Source organism: Rissa tridactyla, chromosome 3 (assembly GCF_028500815.1).
Source record: "Rissa tridactyla isolate bRisTri1 chromosome 3, bRisTri1.patW.cur.20221130, whole genome shotgun sequence".
Taxonomy (NCBI): domain Eukaryota; kingdom Metazoa; phylum Chordata; class Aves; order Charadriiformes; family Laridae; genus Rissa; species Rissa tridactyla.
In genome coordinates, this window is record NC_071468.1 from 4,547,113 (window position 1) to 4,570,373 (window position 23,261).

A 23,261-nucleotide genomic window follows, 5' to 3' on the forward strand; every position below is an offset into this window, starting at 1 on the left:
CTTTGGTTATGGCAGGTGACTAAAAAGTCACAGTCACTTTACCCGTGAAATACAGGAGGTCAAGATGAGATGTCTCAACAGCACCTATAGCTCACGACCAGCTACTTCCTTTGTAATAAATATTCAAATTTAAGCATTAAACTGCAATAACAAGCACCTATTGAAGTGACCTCAGACTTTTTCTAGCATGGAAAGATCCAATTTAAAACAGAGAAACAAATGATGGGTTACATGGAGGGGATTTGCCTGAGCCATGAGAATGTCATATAGTAAGATCCTGCTTGCTGCACATTACACGGCACTGCTCCAAGAATATATGATCATCTTTCACATGACAAAAGCATTCAACACCCATGTAATGTGAGTCTTCTGAATGTCATGACGCTTCTGGCTGTGCAATTCAAATAAGTACCAACAGGGAAGCGTTTAAGAAAAAAATTTCTCAATTTCTCCAAGTACACAAACCACTTCCCTGTTTTTTTGCTGCTGAAGATCACTCCAGCTAATCTCATGGGAAAAAAAAAGTCATTCCCCCCACTCTTCACTCCCCACTAAAATTAGGACAGACCGATAGGTGAATCTTGAAAAATATTAGAAAATAAAATAATTGGATGAAAACATTTTCAGACGTAGTCCAGGATGCATTTGCTTCTATAAGGAAAGTAAGTTTAAAATTTTATCTTGCAAATAGAAATCCTGAGACACAGCCACAGCCAGACATGAGGGGGAAACTGGTGTGTTAGGTGGAAGTTGCTTCATATATCGCATTTTAAAAAAAGTGGAACCCCTTAGATACTAAATTTTAATATAAAACTTACGGTACAGACCGAAAGAAACAGTGCCTGGCAGCTCAAAGCAACACACTAGCTTGATCTTACCAAAAAAAAAAAAAAAAGGCAAGCTGGAATTCATAACCCACTCAGTCATTATGGAAAGGGCTACCCGTGTTCATCCTGGACACACTGGTAAAGTGGGAAATTCAAACCATCCTGGATCTCCAGCTTTTCTGCTTTTAAAGCCACAGAAGAACGTTTTTTTAAATATATCTCAGAAGAACAGTAGCATCTGGATACACTGTGCATGACTTCATATATTGCTTTTACCCACTGAAAAGGCAAAAAACCCAACACCCTAGATGTTTCATAAATGCTTTTTAGCCATCAGGAGTTGTTTGATACTAGATTTGTTGAAACATATGGCATAACAATACCTCCTAAACAGAGATATTTATTAAAGAAAATGGTTATAAATATATGTACAAATAAATAGCTTTCAATGTGAAAAAACCCTTCAGTGTTAGCTCCTTTGTTTACCCAGGCTAGCTCTTCCTTAGAGCACTGTATACCGCATAGCTAATGGACAAACGCAGATCATTACAGAGCACCGTTATTGTTAGCTTAAAAATGACTTTACATATTCCCCCATTGCTATCTGCTTTGGCTCCCTTTTCCAGACATGGCGCAGCGGCCGAGGTCAGCAACCCCAACTGGTTGATTCACACCATCTACAAAACGGCCTGAAACATCCAGAAATTAGCTGTTGAAATCCTTGATTTATAGCACAGCACTGTTTTAGTGTCAGTCATCGTTGCTTTGCAGTGCATTGAACTGCCACAGTTCAGCAATGAAAGCACAGGGGCTGGCCAGATCACTGGGGGATTTGACCTCTTTGGTATTGCTATTCCCACCCCTCAGCCAGCACCAAAATGTATAAAGAATCAAAGTTCAACAGCTTGTTCTTTAAAAGATTTGCTATAACTCTTGCATATTTCACTTGCCAGTTTTGTGAACCAACATCAGCAACACTGAAGCATTTCCCTGGTGTATTGGGGGTCAGGGACAAATACTGCTAAAGCCTGATCTGCTCTGGACATAGATGCATCCAACACAAAGAAAAATGTAAAAAGTGCATTTGCAACCCAACTTTATCATCATTCCAAATTTTACAAGCATTTTGTGCAAATTAAACCAAAGGATTGGGAGTAAGGTGTCTGCCTTACCACAGCAGCCTGACTGCAGTCCCATGATAGCGTTGCAGCAAGCCAGATAATTGATGACTTAGTCTTATCATAGCAACCAATTCTTTTCTATTTTATTTTTTTTTTATTTTGCTAAAGTGAGATTGGGTTTGGAAGGATTGGACACCTGCCACTTTCTCTGTCCTTCACTTATTGCCCATCTGCAGCTGACAAAAGTGTTAAAGTATACAAATAGCAGAGGGAAGAAAAGCAGCAAAAGCAGAGCAGCAGATCTTTTTGATTTGCATAGTTACTCCAGAAAAAAAATTCAGCAAAAGGCACATATTTCCTCTCTCTCATGCTTGTTTTCCTAGTCCAAAAATTTGCCAAAAGGCTACTTCTAGAAAAACCAGGAGTCTCATCCTTGATATCAAGGGCATATCAAAGTTTTCAACCTTTAATGCAACCTGAATTTCAGCATTAACTTCACACACAGGTATAGGAGAACTGATAGACACGGACCTGCAAAATCCCAAATGTCCAGATCAAATGAACACTCTATAATTTATAAGGATGTGGATGTAAAGCAGAAGATCTCAGGCCTTCTGTAGACAAGACACAAGTTTAGGACTCAGGAGACAAAAGATCAAATACCACCTCCTTCTCACCCAAAGCATGACCTTCAGCTTCTTAAACTGGGCCTCCTCTTCTAATCTATCTGTAAACCACATCTCTCTACACTTGCTCTGTTGCAAGGATTATCTAACAAAGTCAGCCTGATGCTGCCCTTTATTTTATATGCGGACAGTTTTGACTGCAGAACAATTTTTTTGTTTGCTTTTTAAAATAAAACCAGAAAATATACATGGCTTTCCTCTCAAAAGACACAGCCTGGTAGTTAGGGCACTCCCACGGACTGTGGGATGCTGCCACACAGCACAAGGATTTTAACTAGATTCTCAAGGCTGAGGGAACTGGGCATGTTTAGCTTGGAGAAGAGGAGGCTGAGGGGAGACCTCATTGCCCTCTACAACTACCTGAAAGGAGGTTGGAGAGAGGTGGGTGGTGGCCTCTTCTCCCAAGTGAATAATGACAGGACCAGAGGAAATGGTCTGAAGTTGCAGCAGGGGAGATTTAGATTAGATATTACGAAGAATTACTTTACTGAAAGAATGGTCAGGCACTGGAACAGCCTGCCCAGGGAGGTGGTTGAGTCACCACCCCTAGAGGTATTTAAGAAATGTGTAGACACTTCATGGCGTGCTCTAGTGGCAGAGATTGTAGAGTTTTTTTGTGTGTGTATGGTATGGTTGGACTTGACGATCTCAAAGGTGCTTTCCAGCCATGAAGATTCTGTGATTCTATGATTCTCAAATGAATCAGTAAAATATCAGAATAGCCCTAATCAGTAGAATATCAACTATACTCAAGTGGTTCTCTCCTAACTTCCTTCATCCCTATTTTAAAAAAACAAAATAAAACCAAAAAACCCACAAATAGCGCTTATTTTACTGTATTTATTATCACAACAGAAAAGTCCAAAGTTAAGTCCCCAGTGTACGCTGAAAGATCTGTTAAATTCACCTTGTGGTCTCTTACTACCAGCACTTACATACTGAATAATTCGAGGCTGCTCCTGCTGCAGAGGACAGTACTCCATCACGGGCGGTTTGTCCAGCCTATGCTGTGCTTTGCAGGTGTACATTTGAAGCTGTGTTTTGCTGTTTTACATGGTTGTAACAACTTAGTACATTGGTTTACACAGGGTAATGTGACCATTTAGGCATCACGAACCTAAACCATCTTAAATACTCACTGTTACAGCATTGCTAGCTAGTCCATCACACATTTCCTATAAAATAAGTTCCCTAGGCAACTTCACCTGTAAACCTTTTGTATTCAGCACTATGACTGTTACCATCTGATTCTGTGAGCTATAAAAGAAATGGTGGGCAGAACAGGGACACCTAGAGAATTCAAGAATAGGACGCACAGATCTTTCAGATTTCTCTCCCTGCTGTCACACTATAAATCTTTTTGGATCTTAAGCTCAGCCTTCTTGCTCTGTCCCCGAAGCAGATAAAAAATGACCTCCATGATCTCATGATTCTTATGACCAAAGCAGAGCCTGAAAACCTCTCTCTAAAGCATGGTCTAGAATCCTAGAGACAGTCCATATAAACACTTTTATATCTTATCGTGCCATTTCAGCATTTTCACCGTGGCTTTTAGGTACTGGTGTTAGAAGTCGCCCAAGCAAGGCTCAGCCCCAGACATGCTTCTTCACAGATCTGGAGACTCGACTCAGCACGCGCTTGCTTTTGAGTGAGATTTTATTGTTGCTCCGAATACAGACATACCTAAAGAAACACACATTTAGGCATAACTGAGAAATAGTCCTAACAACACCAATTAAAACTGACAATCCAGATGCAGCCTGACCAAAAAAGTCCTTAAAACTGCTGATTACTGGAAGCTGAGAGCCGTCCAGAAGAGTTCTTGCCATTCCTCCCTCAGCACTTAAATTCCACTGTAGAGAATAAAGATAATTGTATCTCATCTGAGAGCGTGCTTACTTTGCCTCATCATCAGTCATATCTTTTGAGGACAGGGACCACCTTTTTGGTCTGTACCTTGTTCTGTGCCTTCTTATGTCAAACAGCATCAAGGAACACACTGAATTCGCAACATGTTGGGGTTGAAATGACAGACTTTTTCACACTCCCAAGATGAAGAACAGACAAAAGTCTCCTTGAAATTCTTAAGATTTTGTCCAGATTTCAAATATTTCAATTTTTTAAAATCAGAATAAAATCAGACTAACATTTTTTTCTTACCATACAAGTCATTAATCTCCCTACTAAATAGAGGAAGGAAAAAACCCAAAAAACTTAACACACACACACCAGACAATCAAAAAAACCCCAAACATGCCAGTTTTCCAAAGGGCCAGAATCTCAGCAACTCCAGCTCCTGCAAACTGAGTGCACAGCACCACAACATCCTCCTGGCACATTGTTTAAGGCCAAAAGAAACCAGTAAATGTTCGTGTGAACCCTGGGAACGCAGCAGTTCCTGCATCTACCGTCTTGGCTGAAACTGAGAATCTCTCTGGAAGACACTCTTCAAAAAATCTCTAGCTTCCCCATCAAGGTCTACACATGGAGTACAGCCTGCCGTATTCTGATGATAACCAGAACCACGCAGAACTACAACTGCCTTCAAATTCATCACACAAAGAACATTCTGTTGAGATATTTTCTTAAATGCGATTTATTATCAACCTGCACCCCAGGGATTCTGCCAGGAAGAGGCCAAAGCACAGAGTTTCAGCTTCTGGATGTCTCCTTAGGGCAAAAAGTTCATATCTAAGCGACTTGCCCACAACAAAGATAAACATCATGTTCAGCTGGACTTCTACTGATAGCCAGATCCCCTGGCAGGACCAACCCTTTTTCCTAACATTGACAGCTATAAAGAGTATGTCTGCGTAGGAATTTAGACCAATTCTTGATTAAACATACAAGTGACAAGCGTATTAGACACAGTGTGCCAATCTTTACCAAATAAAGTTTAAAATTATATATGCAATGCACTGATTTTCTGTTAAGGTTTTCTTTCCACTAAATGCGCAGTAAAGACCACAACAGCGCACTTGCCATACAAACTATTCCATATTATTATTACCTGGAAATATCAATCTAATTCTCTATTCAGGGAGCCTTTCTACACAATTATGATAAAATTGAGTGTTTTCTTTCCCCCCTGTACAGAAACAATCCTTTGGCCTCTGGCTGCAAATCCACTCAACTCCTCTGCACATCGTAGCTGTTTCTAAAATTGTATTTATTACGGTTATGGAATTGATTTTGTGCCTTACAATTACTGCTGGGTTTGCCACTCACTATGCCTAGTCATCATTTAGGCTGGCAAATATTCTCTATATATTTATAAGCTATAAATATAAATACAGATAAGTAAGAAAGACTGGCAAGTCTAGCAACCGCAAGCCAGTGAAGAATTGAAGGCAAAACTCATAGTAAGCTGGGAAGCCTTGCCACAAGGTCTCTTGGCAGAACCAAAAAAATATATGACTTCCAAAACAGATTTGGACATTTATGATTTTAAATCCTTTAGTATCACCTGCCTGGCACCCTGCAACAACTGCTGTGTATCACCAAACCATTGACCTGTTAAAAAGGTAGCTATCCGCAACATCTGTCAGTACGGAAAGCTTCAGGCAAAATGTCTGAGAGCAAAACGTAAACTCAGCTCTGCTTTATCGCAGAGGTGGAACTATTCCTAGCAAAGCTCGATGAAATGTTAAGCCTTAGGTTGTGGGGTTTTTGTTTTCAATTCACGTAGACGCCTCTGTTGCGTGAAAAGGGGCCAAGCAGTTTTGGCAGAAGATAAACCCCCTTGCGTTCTAACACTCCTCACCGAGGTGGGAGGCCAGGTGCGGCTGGGTTTAAATTCTGAGTGATGCCCAATTCAGCACTATCAGTCCAATCGTGTTTAATATGTATTAAACTATTACGATTTGGATACACTAATAGTGGACTGCACCTTCAGTCTAGTCGTGCTCCTGAACTAGCACGGCCTCTCTCGAGTCTTTGGTCATGTTCAGTGAGAAAGCGAAATGACTAGCTACTTAAACAGTGCAGTTTATTTAAACAACAGATATACAGGTTCTTTAGGATTGCCGGTGATAAATACACTGTCTGCAAAGCACGTGCCAATAAAGGTATTGTTAAGTACACAAAACGCGCGACAAAATTACAAACGATACAGCCTGGCTATAAATGTAGGGTAGAGATTCTCTAGAGAAATTTCTAAGTCCCCAAGAAAGCACTCGGTGTAACTGAAGTCTTACCCAAAGGCGTCCCTATGGGGGGAAGAAAGGCTCAGCCTGTCGACTGATCCCGGAAATCAGCAATGGAATTCTTCACGATGGTGTCTTGCCTGGCATCCCCTCTCTCTTGGGCTATTTTTATACTATTTTTTTATCTTCAAAGTGGAGTTTGAGTGACTTTAGTCATACGTACTTTTATTATGATTAATGTACTCAAGGAGGAGTGTTCGCACCTCGGGGGCGGATAGTCTCCGGGATGGAGGTGTGTTTTGGTACATTGTAGTGAGCAAAGTTCGCACAAAGGAGAGCATTTCATCAACATTTGACGAAATGTTGGCTCGGGTAGCGTGTAGGCCGCTTATGTGTTCTGTAGTCCCATCTCGTCCCCATATCTGCTATTCGTCACAAGGAAAGGCCACGGAACAAGCGCGTTCCGTTCCATCCCTTGTGTAGTTTCACAAACAACCTTGTACAGGGAATCACAGACGTTGCATTCTTCGCGCTGCCAGCTGCCATTCTACCTCAGAAGCCTCTTGATTTTATGACTTTCCTTAATGTGTGAACAATGCTGTATTTTTGTATTCTTGGCCAATTTAGTAATTATTCCACAACCTCTCTTGGAGGCTGGGCATTTCATAGTCAACAATTATGTCCCCAAAATTTTCAGATACTCTTCACAGGCACTTTAAGAAACTGTCAAGAACCACTCAAGGAATTCCACCACACCCCCACAAAAAATGTCTCATGCCCCAAATCAATATTCTTACAATTACTTTTTTAAAATGGTAAGTTCAGGTCTTTTCAATCATTTAATGTGTTGTGGATTTAAAAGAGGAAACAAAAAAGGGAAAAAGCAACTGAGTTCTTTCCTTCCCATCCCTCTTCAAATTAATCACAAGATTAAAAAAATTAGGGTTTAAAGGTGGAAAGGAAAATCAGTTATTTAAAATACCAAGACCTAGGAAGAGAATTCAGATTGTGCACTTACTGGAGCAGAGGCCATACGTGCTTGCAAAGCTTTTAAACAGCAGATCTTTTAATATTACTAAGATACAAGTCTCAGAAGAAAAACTAATAATTGAGGTCTGAACTTACAGGTAAACACAAAAAATTTATACTTCTGTGTAGTGCCAAAAATATCTACAATTCCTCAGCTTTTGTCTTCTGTAACAACACAGGATCTTTAATGTTCTTAAAACAGAACAACGTGAGGCTATACTGTTATTTAATTTAAAAAACAAAACAAAACAAACAAAAACCAAAACACCACCACTGTTTTCCTGTAAAGTGCACTTTAATGTTGTAAAACCTTTTTTTTTTTCCTTCCCCCAGTGTAAGAACAACTCTGTCTTCCTTCCCCTAACTCAGGCACTAGATTCAAATGTAGTCCTGTGTGACTTCATGCCTAAAAGTGAGAGTTTTAAGCAACCAAGAATGACCTATAAAACAGAAAAACCTTGCTTTCCACTCTGATGTCTTCAGAGACGATAGCAAAGTAGACTTTAGATCTCTACCAGCTTACAAAAATAAACATCCCAACACCAGCCACACACCAAAAACCACATTGTCATGATTTCGCTGAGCACTCACAGCATTTACTATGGCGTTTGCAGACACTTATGATCCTCTAACTTTGTGATGCACGAAACTTAGTTTTGCCACCTCACATGAGATTTTTGCCTATATTTTGCAGCATGTACTGCATATAAAGTAATACAATATGTGCATGCTTATATCAGCACTACTACACTACATCATCAGAAACTTAAGACTTTCATTCTGGGCTTCTATACATACGAATTTACTATCAAGTTAGCAATTGTAATGACCAAACTGAGAACACTGAAATAAACTGCTCATTCAAACTATTTGCTGTAGTTTGCTTAAAATGTTAACTTCATCCTGAACTTCAGAACCATAATAATGCAATTGCTTAGAACAATTCAGCCATGCAACTGTATATTTTTCTCAGTTAATAACAAACTCCGCTGTCTTAAACATAAGCCATGCCTTAGAAAAAGGTATGTGTTGCTACGCATTACCGACATCTCTCCATAAATTGGTTCCACCTCATGCCAACATACACAGATCCAAATGGAGACAGTCCAGAAACAGAGCGTTTCTCTAGTAGGTAAAAGAGCAATACATGATTAACCTCAGAAATTCTGTAATGTACTATATCTGTTCCTTAACATACACTATATTAGACATAAGCAATAATGTCACACATGAGTTATTCTTCTACAAGAGCAAATTCTTCTCTGGCCCAGAGAGAAAGACTGGAGTGACATCTGCTGTTTCACATGCAGTTTTAGGAATGAGATTTTTTTCGTTTAGCAGCCATTTTGATTAAACAGATGCAATGGATCTTCTTAACACCTAAAACCAGGACACATGTGCACTCGCTTGCGCTCCTCTCAGAATGCTGCTATTTTGTTGAACACCGATATAAAGAATTCCTTGAAGAGATTTTACATTCACAAAGACATCAAGTGCATACAGCTTTTCTTATTTGACACTGTAATATTTCAGTACTCAAAGGAGGATTTTACACAGCAGTTTTCATTATTAAAAATTCAAACTAATTTCTCTGCTGCTTTACTTCGGGGATGAATACTTTATTTGGAAAAGCCCATACCAACCAATAAAGAAAAAAAGACTGCATTATTCAATGCAGAGTTCAAGTATTCTACTTTCTTAGCATTTTGTATTATATTCTTCTAATCACCAATGCACATAAAACAGTTTATTTCAAAGGTAAGAGACAGCAGGAACATCTTCAACTGTCTTAGCTACCGCCTGATTAATCATGTTTCAGCTGAGAGCAACTTTCAATTAGAAATGTTCCCAGCTGGGGAACATTAACACATTTGAGTGGTCACACCAAACACTTCAGTGCCTGTGTATAGTACTGAAAAAGCATAATTTATGGACAAATTCTTATTTACAAGTAAAGCATGATGACAGAACGGTTCAAGACCTGATTCAGCAAAGATACCTGGGCCAAACACAAAGCATGGAAATCAGCAAAACACTGATCACAGAACTACATGACACTTAAGCGATAGGACAGAGAGCTTCAAGAGATGCTTTCTAGGATCACGATTTTAAATACCCAAAAAGAACTCAGGTACAAATTAAAAATCTCATTTTCCTTTTTCTCACCTCTGTTCACTGACCCCAGCCAAGAAAAACAGGAGACCAGGGTCAAGGCATATAAAACCAAGTGAAGACTTTGTCCTACCTTTGCTAGTTACAGAAGAAATATTTGCTTGCTTGCTTAAAATTGAAGCAATGGAAAGCCAAAAAGAGAAAAAAGGCTGGCATAGACAGACAGCCACACCATACTCCCCCCCCCCCATTTAGTAGGCACTATGCCAGCGCAAAGTAAATATAGAAACACTCACTTTTTGGAGTCACCTTGTGGATTGCAACACTCATGTGATGAGGAAAGGGCTGTGGGTCGATCGTCTGTTGATATCACACGTGTGCTCATATCCTCAGACCATGCTTAATCAGGCTTTTATGGGTGCAGGTAGGTGGTCCTCCCATCTGAACTCCAGCCAGGGGGCCCCACGATGTGGCTGTTGGGACATTCCCCTTCTTAAAGATACCAGGAAACCATTTCAGGCTCCTCAAAAAGCACCCATTTCAGGAAGCTCCTCAGTCCTTAAGCACAGCTTTGAAACCCTTGTTTCTCCACAGGCAGGCCCCAGTGATGTGCCTCTTCAGGAGCGTGGCACCCTGTCACACCTGCCCTCCATAACAGCCATCAGCAACCACACCTTTACACCACCCACATCCAGCAGAAGTTGGATTTCTCTTTGTCTCTTCTGCCTGTCTTTTTTGGTTTGTTTTTTTTTTTTTTTTTTTTTTGTTTTGTTTTTTTTTTTTTAAGTCAGCCCTTTTGGTGGGTTGATCTCCAGGAGCAGCAGGCGTCCCTCCTGAAGCACTCCCCACACAAGCAAAATGTCTTTTTCCCCAGCGCTTCCCTCCAGGATTAGGCTTTGCAAACATCTCTAGTGCTCTTCCTTGGCTCTTTACGCCCCTCCAAGCTCCTTTAAAATCAGCGATTTTTCCACATCCTTCAAGGAGGATTCAGAGAGGGCTCACAAAATGGCACCCCAGGAGCTGTTTCAGCAGGAGGGGTTGGGCGGCCTGTGAGGGGAGAGGCCTGTTCCAGCCGCTGCGCCACAGGGCCCGGCCCCTCAACCATGCTGGCGGCACTGCTGCCTAAGCAGGTTTAAGAAAGGGCAAAACACCACTTGGCAGCAAGGAGGGGGGAAATTGTGAGAAACACAGGGGGAGGAGGTTTATCTCGAGCCAGAAGATTTTTTTGGTCCTGTTTTCTCCCTCTGGCCTGTTTGAGGCAGGGAGTGAGCGAGCAGCTGGGTGGGCGCCTGGCAGCTAGCCAGGGACAACCCACAGATTCACCTGCAAAAGCGCACTCGTAATCCAATCAAACATAGCAGAAACCATAAAGCAAACCCCACTAGAGCTTCAGTATCCCCTGGCACATGAACATGGAGTAATAAACGAGGGGATAATCGTTCTGCTTCTGCCTCTCAAAGCCAAGAAGTCCTTTGAGAACTGAAACCACCCCAGTCCCTACCATCCCCTGATGGTCACCTTCAGGAGCGCCACCCCTCAGCAGAGGATCCTGCGAGCCCCACACCCAGGGGATGACCCAGTCTTGCTGAGTCATCGCTACAGATGAGGGAACTCATTTTGTCACCCCAAACTCCCTCTTTTTTTTTTTTTTTTATACCCGTTATTCACCAGGTGTAACAGATCAGGCTAACAGTATCATAAGCCTTAAAGGAGAAGATACTAAGGATAGCTTTTAAAGATTAAAAAGAGGTGATTCAGCTTCTCTGCTTGTAAAAAGACTTAATGGTTTATAAAAAGAAAGTTATTGATAAAGAATAGCTGCTGATGTTGTGGTATGCTGCCACACAAATGCTTAGCAGACAACACATAATTGTGTTATAATAAGCAGCTAGTATTTAACATGTGTTTAATGTGTACCTGAAGAGAGCTGATATTGTCAGGACAGAAAGCAACAAAGACACCAGTAATCAGCTTGCAGAAAGTTCAAGTTTATGAAGATGTTTGTAGTAAGGTATGAAGATAAAATTCTGCAGGAGGTATGTCTACAAGATATTTATATATGTTTAATGTAAATCTAGGTCAAGAATAATGGAAGTCAGCACAGTTAAAGGTACAAAGTGCCCAGCCCAATCCTGGAACCTAATCTGCAATTAATTTGATTGGTGTCTGGACTAATGACATGGTGATTCTATCTACATATGCTGTGACCATATTTCTGCTTCCAGGATATAGAATAAACCTGGGTATACTTCTGAGCTTATAATGTGCATGACTAATTTATACAGTGCAATGTACATAGACAAAAAGTAAAGGAATTTCTTAACTGAGAATTTAAGATCAGAGTGCTACTGGCCAAAACTGATTTATTAGTATTGAGCAACTTGTCTCTGCTGACAAGCAGGTAGAAATACCTTGCATTTACATTACTGGATAAAAGGTACTAAAATTCCTAAAATAAACATTGTAATGTGACTAGCAACTGACTTCTCAAAAAGCCTGTCTGCACAGATTATAAGCATGCTGGAGGCAGTCTCTTTGCAATAAAAACCAGACTGTTTCTGCCTCTTCAGAACAGTAGTAAATGCAAATCCAGTTTAAAAAGTTCTCCCTATGACATTGACTGACTCACAGATATTGATTTTTCTGAGATTGAACAGTGTAGTGCTCACATGAGTCACTTCACGTGGCACTGCTGAAAATGCGACAAATACTACATTTTGCTACTCATCAACAGCTAAATAAGGGTACAAGTAAAATTCAAAATTTCCATTTTGGGGTAAGGTGAATTGTTTAGTATGTGCTCTACCGTGCTTGAGATTTTACAAGTGGTATTTTTCTTACAGGCTTTGACAACAATAAAGACTCTCTTCCCTTATTGGGACAGATCTAATATTATAACAGCTGGTTAGCCTAAAAATGCCCAAACGCTTCTGAATAATAAAAATAAAAACATAAAAAAATAAAAATCAGTGTTACACTAGCAATACAGTAAAGTTAGGTTTCCCAAACTCATAAATCTGTTTCTACCCTGTCTTCAAGGATTAGCATCATATGAATATCAGGTCTGAAACACGTGCAGAGCACAACTCTGAAGACGTACATGGTACAGTAAGGATTGATGAGGTGTCTGGCAAGGCTCGTCTTGAAGTTCAACCATTCCTGCACAGGGCTTTAAGGTCACATTTCTCTGGGTATGTGTACTGAAGATGTATAGAAATAAATTAGGTTACTGTTAGCAACAGTAATATACTGTTGCTGAAGTTTCAGAGAAAAAGAAAATGCAGCCAGGTTCAATATACAGGGAGAACAGGAGTTTTACCTAGCAGAGTAGTTTAAGGAGGCTACATAAATCCTGGACAAAGTTCCCTTAATGAAGTTCCTATACTATTTTAGCAAGGATTTGAGTTTGTTTTGAACTATCTGTTTCTTTGCTCCTGTGCAGTAAGTTCTTCACTTTATGTATGGATCTTACTTAGAACTCTTCATCCACAAATCTCCATGCCTTAAGAAGAGTTATCTTTCTTCCCATTTTATAGATGGGAAAATAGACAGAAAAAGACTTCAGATATGGCTCAGCAACTCTACAAATTCACACATCAGTAGCAGAATTGGCGAAAAGCAGCTATTCTGCATTCTTTGCCAATGCCAAAATAGTTATGTTTTATAGTATGTCTACTTGAAAATAGGATGCAATAATAGAAATACTAAAGATCCCTAAATTAATCAGCATTTTCAGATCTTCTTCACTTTGAAGTTTTAAATACCAAATGAAAACTGAAATACTGAACTGAAGAGCAACTATATTAAACTGGCATCTTACTTAAATATGCTGACCTGAGTGATTATAATATCAGCACTTCTTTTTACTCCTGCTAGGCCTGGAGCACTAACACAGCTGCAAAAGCTGGAGATGAATGTTCTTACTTCTTGTGCATTACCAGTAGAATTATTAAAATTTAAATTAATAGCCTCTGAGCAATCTGTGGAAGTCAACAGACATGGCTGAGGTCACGATTAGAAAACACTTGTCTCTTAATAATACTTGTGTAATGCTAATTTTTCCCACTGAACAAACTTCAAGTTCCAAGGGGAGCAGGAATAAAACAACAGGGGCTTCTCAGAGGACTTGCAACTGCGGATATTTCATTTTGTCAATTTAAAAAACACAGGGGGGAAACCCACTGGTTTGGCACCTAAGTTTTATCAGGAAACATGGGAGTTCAGCAAAGTTATTTTTGTTGCTCTTGGATTGAGAGTCAAAATTCTATTTACTTGCATTTTAAATCGTATCCAAAGTTGTATTCCTCCTGTGTTACCCACTAAAGGTAGGTTAACACTAACCATCAAAGGTTCAGGAAGACTCTAGCACAACTGAGAACTGAACCTGAACTGCCCATAGCAGCAGTGCCAGCTGCCTATTTATCCTTTTCAGTCACATTAGGAGACAAAAATTCATTGTTATTAAAGCTATCTAAATATGAAACAGTCTGCAGCTAAAAATTCGTTTATACCTGAACCACTCACCAAAAATTAAATTTGATTTTTTTCACAATTTTCTAACGTGTGATTTTCTTAAAACTGCGAGGAGGGCAGGGAAAAAAAAAATAGAATCAGAGCTAACAACAGTTTTATAGGAGCTGTGAACCAACTTTCAGATACCACGACAAAAGAACACTAGCAACTACTTCTACTTAAATATTGTTTTAATTTTCACTTCACAGCTGTAGTCACTAAATTCAACATTTTTGCACTGCATAACAAGCTGCTATTATAGGAAGCAAAGTACTCTAATTCGACACTCTGAGTTAGAGACTCAAAATTAGATGAAGTATTACCAAGATTCTTCTGTGCCTTAAGATATACACCATCATTTGGCTTCATTATTCCTGATGTTTTCATTTGGTTCATGGTATATGGGAGGATCAAGATATGAAAGCAGCCTTTTTGGTAACCAGCTTTTGAGCAGCCTCCATCTCAACTCTTGTAACATTCTTCCACAAATTCCCAAAGGATGCCTTATAGCACTGAGGCAATCATTTGAGGTCATAAAAAGATAAAGAACTTTAAATAACTTTTCATTTTTTCCAGTGAGAAAATGATTATTTATGCTCTCAAAGTGAAAAGGACTTTGTACAAAAGGGCTGGAAAGAGCTGGTTTTAATTACATATTTCAAAACTGAGTTATACAAACAATTCTACTGCTTATACTCAGTAAATATATTAAAAACTTAAGAGACCAGGAAACAAATAAGCAGACTAGTCTATAACTAACTCGGATGTTTTCTCGAAAAGCATGTCATGAACAATTTGTCCCTTGTGACTGAAAATGAAGAGGGAGAAGAAAAGGGGCAAAGAAAATGAGTTTAAGCAAGAAACTGTAACACCCCTTTTGATCTCACATGCAAGCTGAAAATGAGAAAAAGTTTCAATCATTCAGTCTACAGCCTTATTTAAAGATCAAAACAAGCCTGAGCAGCTTAAAGCCTTGCTTCATTAAAAGAAAAGCAGCTATACACAGTCAAAGAGTTAATTGAATGGTTAGTAGGACGTTCTTTCTTGCAGCTTTGCTTATAAATAATGATGTTTCTATCATTTAAACTGTCCTGTATTCCACAGAAGACAATCAAGGTGCACTTACAAAAGTTTTTTCTACACAGTCTGCCATTTGTTTTCAAGTTTTCCATTATCTACCTGCCACCTTAAGATCTCCAGGTTGTTTTAATAATTTGCTAAATAAATTACATAGGAATTAAACTCTTCCAGCCATTTAGAAACTGAAAGTGCATACAGTATATGGTGACAAGATCTTCAGAACAAAATTTGAAAACAAGTGGCTCAAGAAATTTACTAAGGAAAGCCTTCTTTTTTACCTACAAAATTAAAAATACCAGTGATAAAGTTCTGCTGCACTACAAAAGTCTGTTCAAATGCGTAAAGCTTTTGCTGAGACCACATAAATTCTAATCCTTAACATATGTTTTCTCAGCAAGTGAATTCATTTTCCCCTTCCTTTGAAGATACCACAGAGCTAACAGAAACATCCGAAACTTAGCTTAATGCAGAGGGAATATCATAACAGGACTCCTTAAATTCAGCATTTATTGACTGAAGGAGAACATTCAAATCTCCCAGAAGGGCACGAGAAACTCAATTTTTGAAGTGTCATTCACTCTTTTGAATACCCTAATTTGAATACTTGTAAGTCATATGTTACTATGATTCACTGTATATTTGGCTAATCATTTAACAGTTCCTAACAGTGTTAAACGTTTGAAAATGCTTGAGGGCACAGTAGATTAACAATCAGAAGAGTACTTAATGGCCAACTGTTTGATTTAAAATTTCTGTCTGTTGTCCATATTCTACCCATTTACAGTATCTTAACAAATTATGTAGTACCCTGCTTTCAATTACGTACTTTCACATAAGATCAGAGCTAGTTTTGATCTTCAATTACGTATGAGAGATCCAAAATCATATTGGCTGTCTCCAGAGCTACTTGTAGGCCACTACACTTCGCAGCAAAACAGTCCAGTGTCAGAAAGTCAGCAACCTTTCCTGTGGGGTCTTTAGGGCAGCCCTGTATAATAGGAGAGCCAAACTGGCCTTGCAAAAGCCTCCAGTTGAGATTCTCAGTGTTACCATTAATCCCACAGCCACATTTTGAAACTAAATCCGACCAGTTAGAGACAGAGGGAAAACCTGATGGAACAAACCAACAATGTCCATAAACCATGTCTGTAAGAATTTCTCCATCATCATGATTCAGAGAGCAAGCTACAGACTCCAGGGAACGGCAAAAACCATCGGCAACCAATTGGTATTGCGTCCGAGAACAATCTAAATCTTTAAAACTGCTGGTGGGCAAACTACAACTCTAAAAAAAACAAAACCAGGAAAACAGAAAATTAGAACACTGTTATATAGAAATAATTTTATTCAAACATACATCATACTGTTGCTTTTTTTTTTTAAACAGATGGTTCAGTCCTACCTAAAAAAATTGTTCATGTGATGATTACTCCACAATAGGAAAGATTTCTAGAGAAGTCAAAGCTAACCTCTGCACAATTATCTTTCAATATAAAAATTCTACACATTTTTATTTTAACACTTAAGAACTAAGCACTTACTGTAATACATACCTAAAGACTAATACGTACAAATACAGTATTAACAAGTCTGAAAGATGTAATTAGCACCGAGTGCTTCAAATAGACCCCTTTGTTTTATATTAGTAGTTAGGCAGCAAAAATGCAACAATAATCTAGAAAAGACAAGTGTTTTAACTGTAGCAGTGATTCTACATAAGTTCTTGTTTCCCAAGTATATCAAGGAGCTTTAAAAAACCTTATGTCTCACATACCTTGTGTCTTATGTACGAAGCCAAATGAGTTTCTGTACAGCCACCTCCTAACAATGCCAAAGGTTCCTTGATTGTTAACTGTAGCACATGTTCTGCAGTTTCACAGGCACGCTGAAAACCATACACATACAATGATTAATAGAATTTGCCCCTATTGAAAAAGCTACCAGAATAAAATTTTCAGTAGTTTCTAGTACAGACTTCATAAACTTGAATTACACGTGGATATAAAGCTGGTGAGTGATTTTCAAAACCATGTTCACTTAATGAGAAATTGTCTTTATTTGTCCACACTCAGAATGGAAAAGCAGAAATAAAATAAAAAAAAGCTTTTATTTGTATTTTATTCCATCTTTTCGCAAAACAGGACTATATATAAAAAGCCAATCAGCATCAATGACATTTCTAGAGCAACTATTCAATGTAAAACTATGCTTGCCTACCATTGCAGGTATTGCTGCTGGCTTTTTGCTGGGCAATTTTTTCTCTATGCTCTCATAGACCAAGTAATGAGAGAAAAACGTTTATCTAGCACTGGCCTCAAGAACAAGTGAAAAACGTTTCTCTCTCTAAACAACTTCCCATATTAAAATAGAAGCATTTAATGAACATAAGCACTTCAAGAATTTTGAAATTCTGGGAACAAGGGCATTTCTGAATTGCTTTCTTGAAATTGTATACCTAAACCCTGACTAAACTCCATTTATGTACTGAAAAAAATCACTTTTCTAAACTCACCATATCTGTTTCTCATAACTTTATTTTTTTGTTAAAAACATGACTTTTCAGGAAAGATTTCTAGAGAATTTGCCTACCTTCAACTCATCCCAAGCTGTTTCATTTCTGTTACAGAGTATCAAGCTGCAGACAACTGTGTCATTAGGAATTAGATGCACAAAACGTTTTGAAGCAAAACTTTCGATGCGCACATCTTTCAAACTGCCATAACAACTGTGAGACAACAAATGTACGGAAGCTATAGGCTTTGAACCTGTCCAATTAAAAGCAGAGAACAATACGTATTACTGTCATCAGAACAGCTATCTGTTACATTTCATAAAGCATGAACTTTTTTCCTCTTGGCTTTTTAAATTATATATATATTCTTCAATACCTAACATTTCAATCTACATAGGAAATCACAAACCCAACATGTTTTCAAAGTGCAAGACTTACTGATAGTTTAAGACTAAAAAAAAGTGATTTTTTTTATTCTTGCTAGATAACAGTTTGAAAATAATCTACATTTGCAAACAGTTACTATAACTGGATATTCCTCATGCAGCAATCAGTAACCACATGTGCAGTATATCATCATTAGAGCCTGCAAAAGACCAATCTCACCTTAAAAAAAAAATGGGTTTCAGACTAGAAAAGAGCAACTCTTGCTCAGCTGCTAAAGTAAGATACAGACAAAAATAAGACAATCCTTACTCTGCAATGACACCAACCTAGAAAGGCTTTCATTATGAGATGAACATTAAGGACAATTGTTTAGCACAGAAAACTAGCTCATTACCTGTCATCCAACTCAGGGGTTCCATCAGAGATAGCCCAGCTCTGTCCACAGCCATTACGTGGTTCTCTTCCAGGTACTGTTTCAAGGATGGATGGATAACTTTCTGGCACACTACAAGTCCGACCTCATCATTAACCAGCTGCTTTCCTACATTAAGCAAACGATTCAGCTCTGACTTTTCTAGAGAAATTCCGTGATGGACTGTTATAGTTCCTTCTTCAGCGCTGAAGAGGTCTCCTGACAGGGACACACAGAAAAGTGCCATCTTGATCATGTTTGAACAACTTCTTTTGACAGTAAGTGGTTTTGCCAATTGAATTTCTGGTGTTTCTATGAGCAGTCCAGGAAGAACTGTAGAATCCACAACTCTTCTACCTTTCACAGGTACTATTACACACTTTCCTAAAACAGCATTAGTCTCGACGTGACATGGAACAGTAAACAGAAAAGCCTTTAAAATCAGCGCTGTGAGATGTTCAACTTCTGGTTTATTAAGCATGCAAGCAGGTTTGCTTCTTAATACACTGCGTACCAAACAAAGAAGGGTCTCAAGACTGCTAAAATCCACAGATACTCGGCAACCGCAGGCCTCAGATTTGAGGTAGTCCATACATACACTCAGAAGATGTTTGCTTATTTTAATGACAGTCCAAGTTGCAATGTTTAGGCTTTTAAAGTTTTCAATCATACTACAGCAAAGAATGGCAGTAAATAAGCCACAGTCACTGAAGCGTGATATATGGTTCTGTACGGAGGCAGTCAAAACCCTTAATACAGGATGACTGACAGAAAGACGACTGAATATGGCTGAAGATTGTGAAGTCGTACAAACATAGCCTCCCACACCATTGTGGAGCTGTTTGAGTCTACCAGCAGGACCATAGCAAGATTTTAATATTCCGTTTAGCAGAGACAGTGACTGACTAACTGTATCTTTAGTTAAAGGTTCGCTAATAAATAACGGAGGCTTTTTGGCTTCAAGACAAGACATTTTCAAAGTAAGATTTTAATTCTAGCCAACAAAACAGATTTCATTTTTACTTGGATCTATAATTCATAGCACTTAAAAAATTTAAAGTAGTACATTTTAATTATTGCAGCTAAGGATTATTTTAAATGTGAAAAGGTACATACAGTACGATAATGACATTCCTGTGACTCGCTATGATCTATCTCTTAAAATGAGGCTCAAATCATATTGTGAAACTGATATATAACGACAGCAGTAAGCTATTTCATTCACAACGATCTTCCTTTTTAGCTTCTGAATGTGATCGAACAGATTTTTTTGCAACAAAGTTTACAAGCATGCTTCCAAAATGGACACCTATAAGTGACAGTCCTGCCACAAACAGAAAGTTCTTTCTACTCCAGCTAGCTTTCCCCATCTCTTCTTCGGCAACACTCACAGAAGAAAAGCTCCAAAGCTAATTACACCTACAATAAAAAACAGAAAGGTATTAGGATAATCTTATGACAATATTGCGTAGCTTGAACTGTTATTTTATTTTTCACAAAAAAACTCACATAAGGACAAATACCAAATTATAATGCTTTTTAATTGAGGAAACCTATTAATATTATATATATTATAAGCATATAGTACAAAAATCATACATGTTTGTTAATAACTTCAATTCTGACCACCAGTTTATACACTGTTTTACCTGTGGGCCTATAAGTTAAGTAACAGGCCACTATAAACTGGTCTTAATTGTATGACAGTGTCAAAACTGTAGTGATGTTAAGCTGTTTTTACTCGAAAGCAAAAGAACTGAACTATCCAGCACTGCTTCCCAGGCAAACACTGCAGAAGCAAAAGCTTTTATTGTTCAGACAACTTTAAGAAAACTCTCCTTCTGAAAGAAACATTTCTTACTTCAAGACACCTAAGATACACAATTTTTTTTTCGTTCTTAAACACTTCAAAACTTAAAGGAGTACTTATTTACACTTCTATGTAGATGTACAGTATTTAGACTTCTCTCATACTTGAGTTTCTTTTTTATTGTAATCACCATCCCTACTAACAACACAGCGTATGTCACAATTATTTCTGGGAAGTTTCGAACCTGAAAGGACATTCTGCAGACCCAGTCACAAGAGTTTGACTATTTTGACTTGTTTTTAAATATCCTTAAGACCTATAATACCATCACTTAATTGGTCCTATCACATGGGATTTAGCAGCAGTTTGAGATGTATGATGCATTTTTTGGGGCCGTGTAACTACCAGATTAACTCAGTTGCAAAAAAAAAAAAAAAATTCTGGAAGACTAAAATTAGAGCAGCAATACTGCATCTGTTAAAAAATTCTCATTTATTCAACTCATCTCCTGCCTCAAAGATACAGATACAACCAATTAGGTAACTTACCCACAATACATAGCGTTAATGCTATTTTTCTTTATTTTTGTGATCCCTTTGCATCACGTATGCCACAATCCCAGGTTCTGGAACAAATTCCTCTGTCTTCACTTGGAAAATAGGACTGGACTTCAAGTGAAACCACCCCCAGTGCACCAGCCCAAGGCTAGTTCCCATAACAATCAGAACTTTGTAGTCCTTCCAGATGGTTTTAAGACCCATTGCAAACTGGCATCTACCTAGGTAAAGATAATTTATTATTTTAAATATAGTCTAGAAATTCTTTTTTTACTCTATAATAATAGCACAGAACAGATAAACCTGAAAGTTAATATCTTTAATTACAGTGCAGCAGATGATTAAAACACAAAATGACACAAGAAAGTCTTACTTTGCGAACTTCAAAAAAAAAGGCTATAAAAATAACCTCAATTCAGACATCTTGAAATGTTAATTGCTGCATTTGCTTCGAGCTTTGGCATGCTAAATCTTAAAGCTTTGTTACTTTGTTATGTTTATCTAATTACAAATGCTACTGCTTCAGATGGTAAATATTTGAAGTCTAAAACAAAGCAGTTTCAAAATACACCATTTTCCCTCCCCTGTAGTTAATAAAATTCAATGACTAACCGAGATCCTAACAGAATACAAAACTTTGAACTTGCAGGTCAAGGAAATTGCAATGCTTCTGACATCACTTCAAGTTACCCAGAGTAGCAGTTATGCCTGCCTTAGCCCTCTTTGCCCTTGATATTCTGAAATTACAAAGTACAAACATAATAAATACATCCTTGTCTAAAAAGATTGCGCAAGCCTCTACTTCCCATAGGATTTCATTAAGAATTACTAAATACAGGGGAAAAAAGGTATGTATACCCAGGTTTTATATCAAAATAACCTCTTGGTTTAAACAGCTACAAAGGTGCAACTCGGGGAGTAAATGTTCCTACCCTGCCCGCCTTCATCCACCTGACAGAAATTATATGCCCAACTAAAAACCCATCACGCTGTGGGGATTTCACAGCCTCACACCACTTGGCACACAAGAAAAAAACGACTCAAAGAAATCACCTAGCCGGCCGCTACAACCGAGGCGGCCGGCTATAACCCGTTAAGGAGAAGCTGAAGCAACCAGACACTGCTCTGACGGTCGGGCCGGCGGCCCGGACCCCTCCGCTCTGGGTCGCGCTGCGACGAGCTCCCAACCGACCTCCTCTCTCTATCCCCGCGTCCCAGCGACCTTGCTGCGCGGCCGCCTGAGGCGGGGAGCGGCTCCCCTCAGGCCAGAGGCAGCTGAGGAGGACGGGTGAGAGAGGGGGACGGCGCACCTCGAGGCCTCTCTCCCTTTTCCTCACGCAAGGGGCTCCGGGGCCAGACCCAACAGCCCTCCCAGCTCTCACCTCGCCCTGAGGAGGAGCCTCCCCAAAGCGGGGGGGGCCCAGCTGCCTGCCCGACCGCCGGCGCCTCAGCTCCCTCCCCTCCGCGCTGGAGCCCCCCTAACGACAGGGCACCCGCCTCACGCAGACCGGAAGTACGGCGCAGCAGCCCCGCCTCCCCGCCGGCACAGGGCTGAGGCCGGCGCGCGGCCCTTCCTCCTCTGGTCCGCTATTGGCCCAAACCCTGCGTCACGTGGCAAGCCTCGGGCGGCCGCCCCGGCGGCCATTTTGCGTTTGGGCACGGCAGGGCGGGTGGCGGCTACGGCTCGGCGGCCATTTTGGATAGGGGAGAAGAAGCTCCTGCTCGGTAGCCATCTTGCTTGGGGGCAGAGGAGCCGTTAGAACCGTTGGAGGCAGGCACCGGACCAGGGAAGAGGTACGGCACGACTACGGCAGCAGCCCTGCCGGGACCCTCGGCTGGGAGGCTCTTGCGGGGAAAGGCTGTGCCTTGCTCTTCAGTCTCGCCTTCCTCCCGAGATAAACGCGCGAGGCGATGCCCTGAGGGAGCTGCTGCTGTGAGGGCACCGGCCGGCTCCCACCGTGCCTCCCTCAGGCGCCGCCTCGGCTGGTTCCCTCCTGCGCCGCCCCCTCCCGGCCCGGCGAGGTGCGAGCCTCCAGAGCACCGGCGGGCTCAAAAATACATATATCTCTCT

General features: G+C 39.8%; 2 protein-coding genes across 4 annotated transcripts in view; one reads left to right on the forward strand and one right to left on the reverse strand.

Annotated features, from left to right (window-relative positions):
• Positions 1–3,172: 3,172 nt before the first annotated feature.
• On the reverse strand, positions 3,173–19,796 carry LOC128907640 (molecular chaperone MKKS-like). Its single transcript, XM_054196752.1, has 4 exons — positions 18,806–19,796; positions 18,102–18,277; positions 17,287–17,397; positions 3,173–16,797 (listed from the first exon to the last, which is right to left on the reverse strand). The coding sequence occupies exons 1-4, from the start codon at positions 19,794–19,796 to the stop codon at positions 16,357–16,359; spliced, it is 1,719 nt and encodes a 572-aa protein (XP_054052727.1). The 3' UTR covers positions 3,173–16,356.
• Positions 19,797–22,792: 2,996 nt separating this feature from the next.
• The window catches only part of SLX4IP (SLX4 interacting protein), a 79,348-nt gene continuing 78,879 nt past the window's right edge, over positions 22,793–23,261 (forward strand). The window contains exon 1 of one of the 3 annotated variants that reach the window (XM_054196754.1): positions 22,793–22,984. The gene's annotated coding sequence lies outside the window, so the exon portion shown is untranslated. The remainder of the gene's footprint in view (positions 22,985–23,261) is intronic. The other 2 variants (XM_054196761.1, XM_054196760.1) reach the window with 2 other exon arrangements.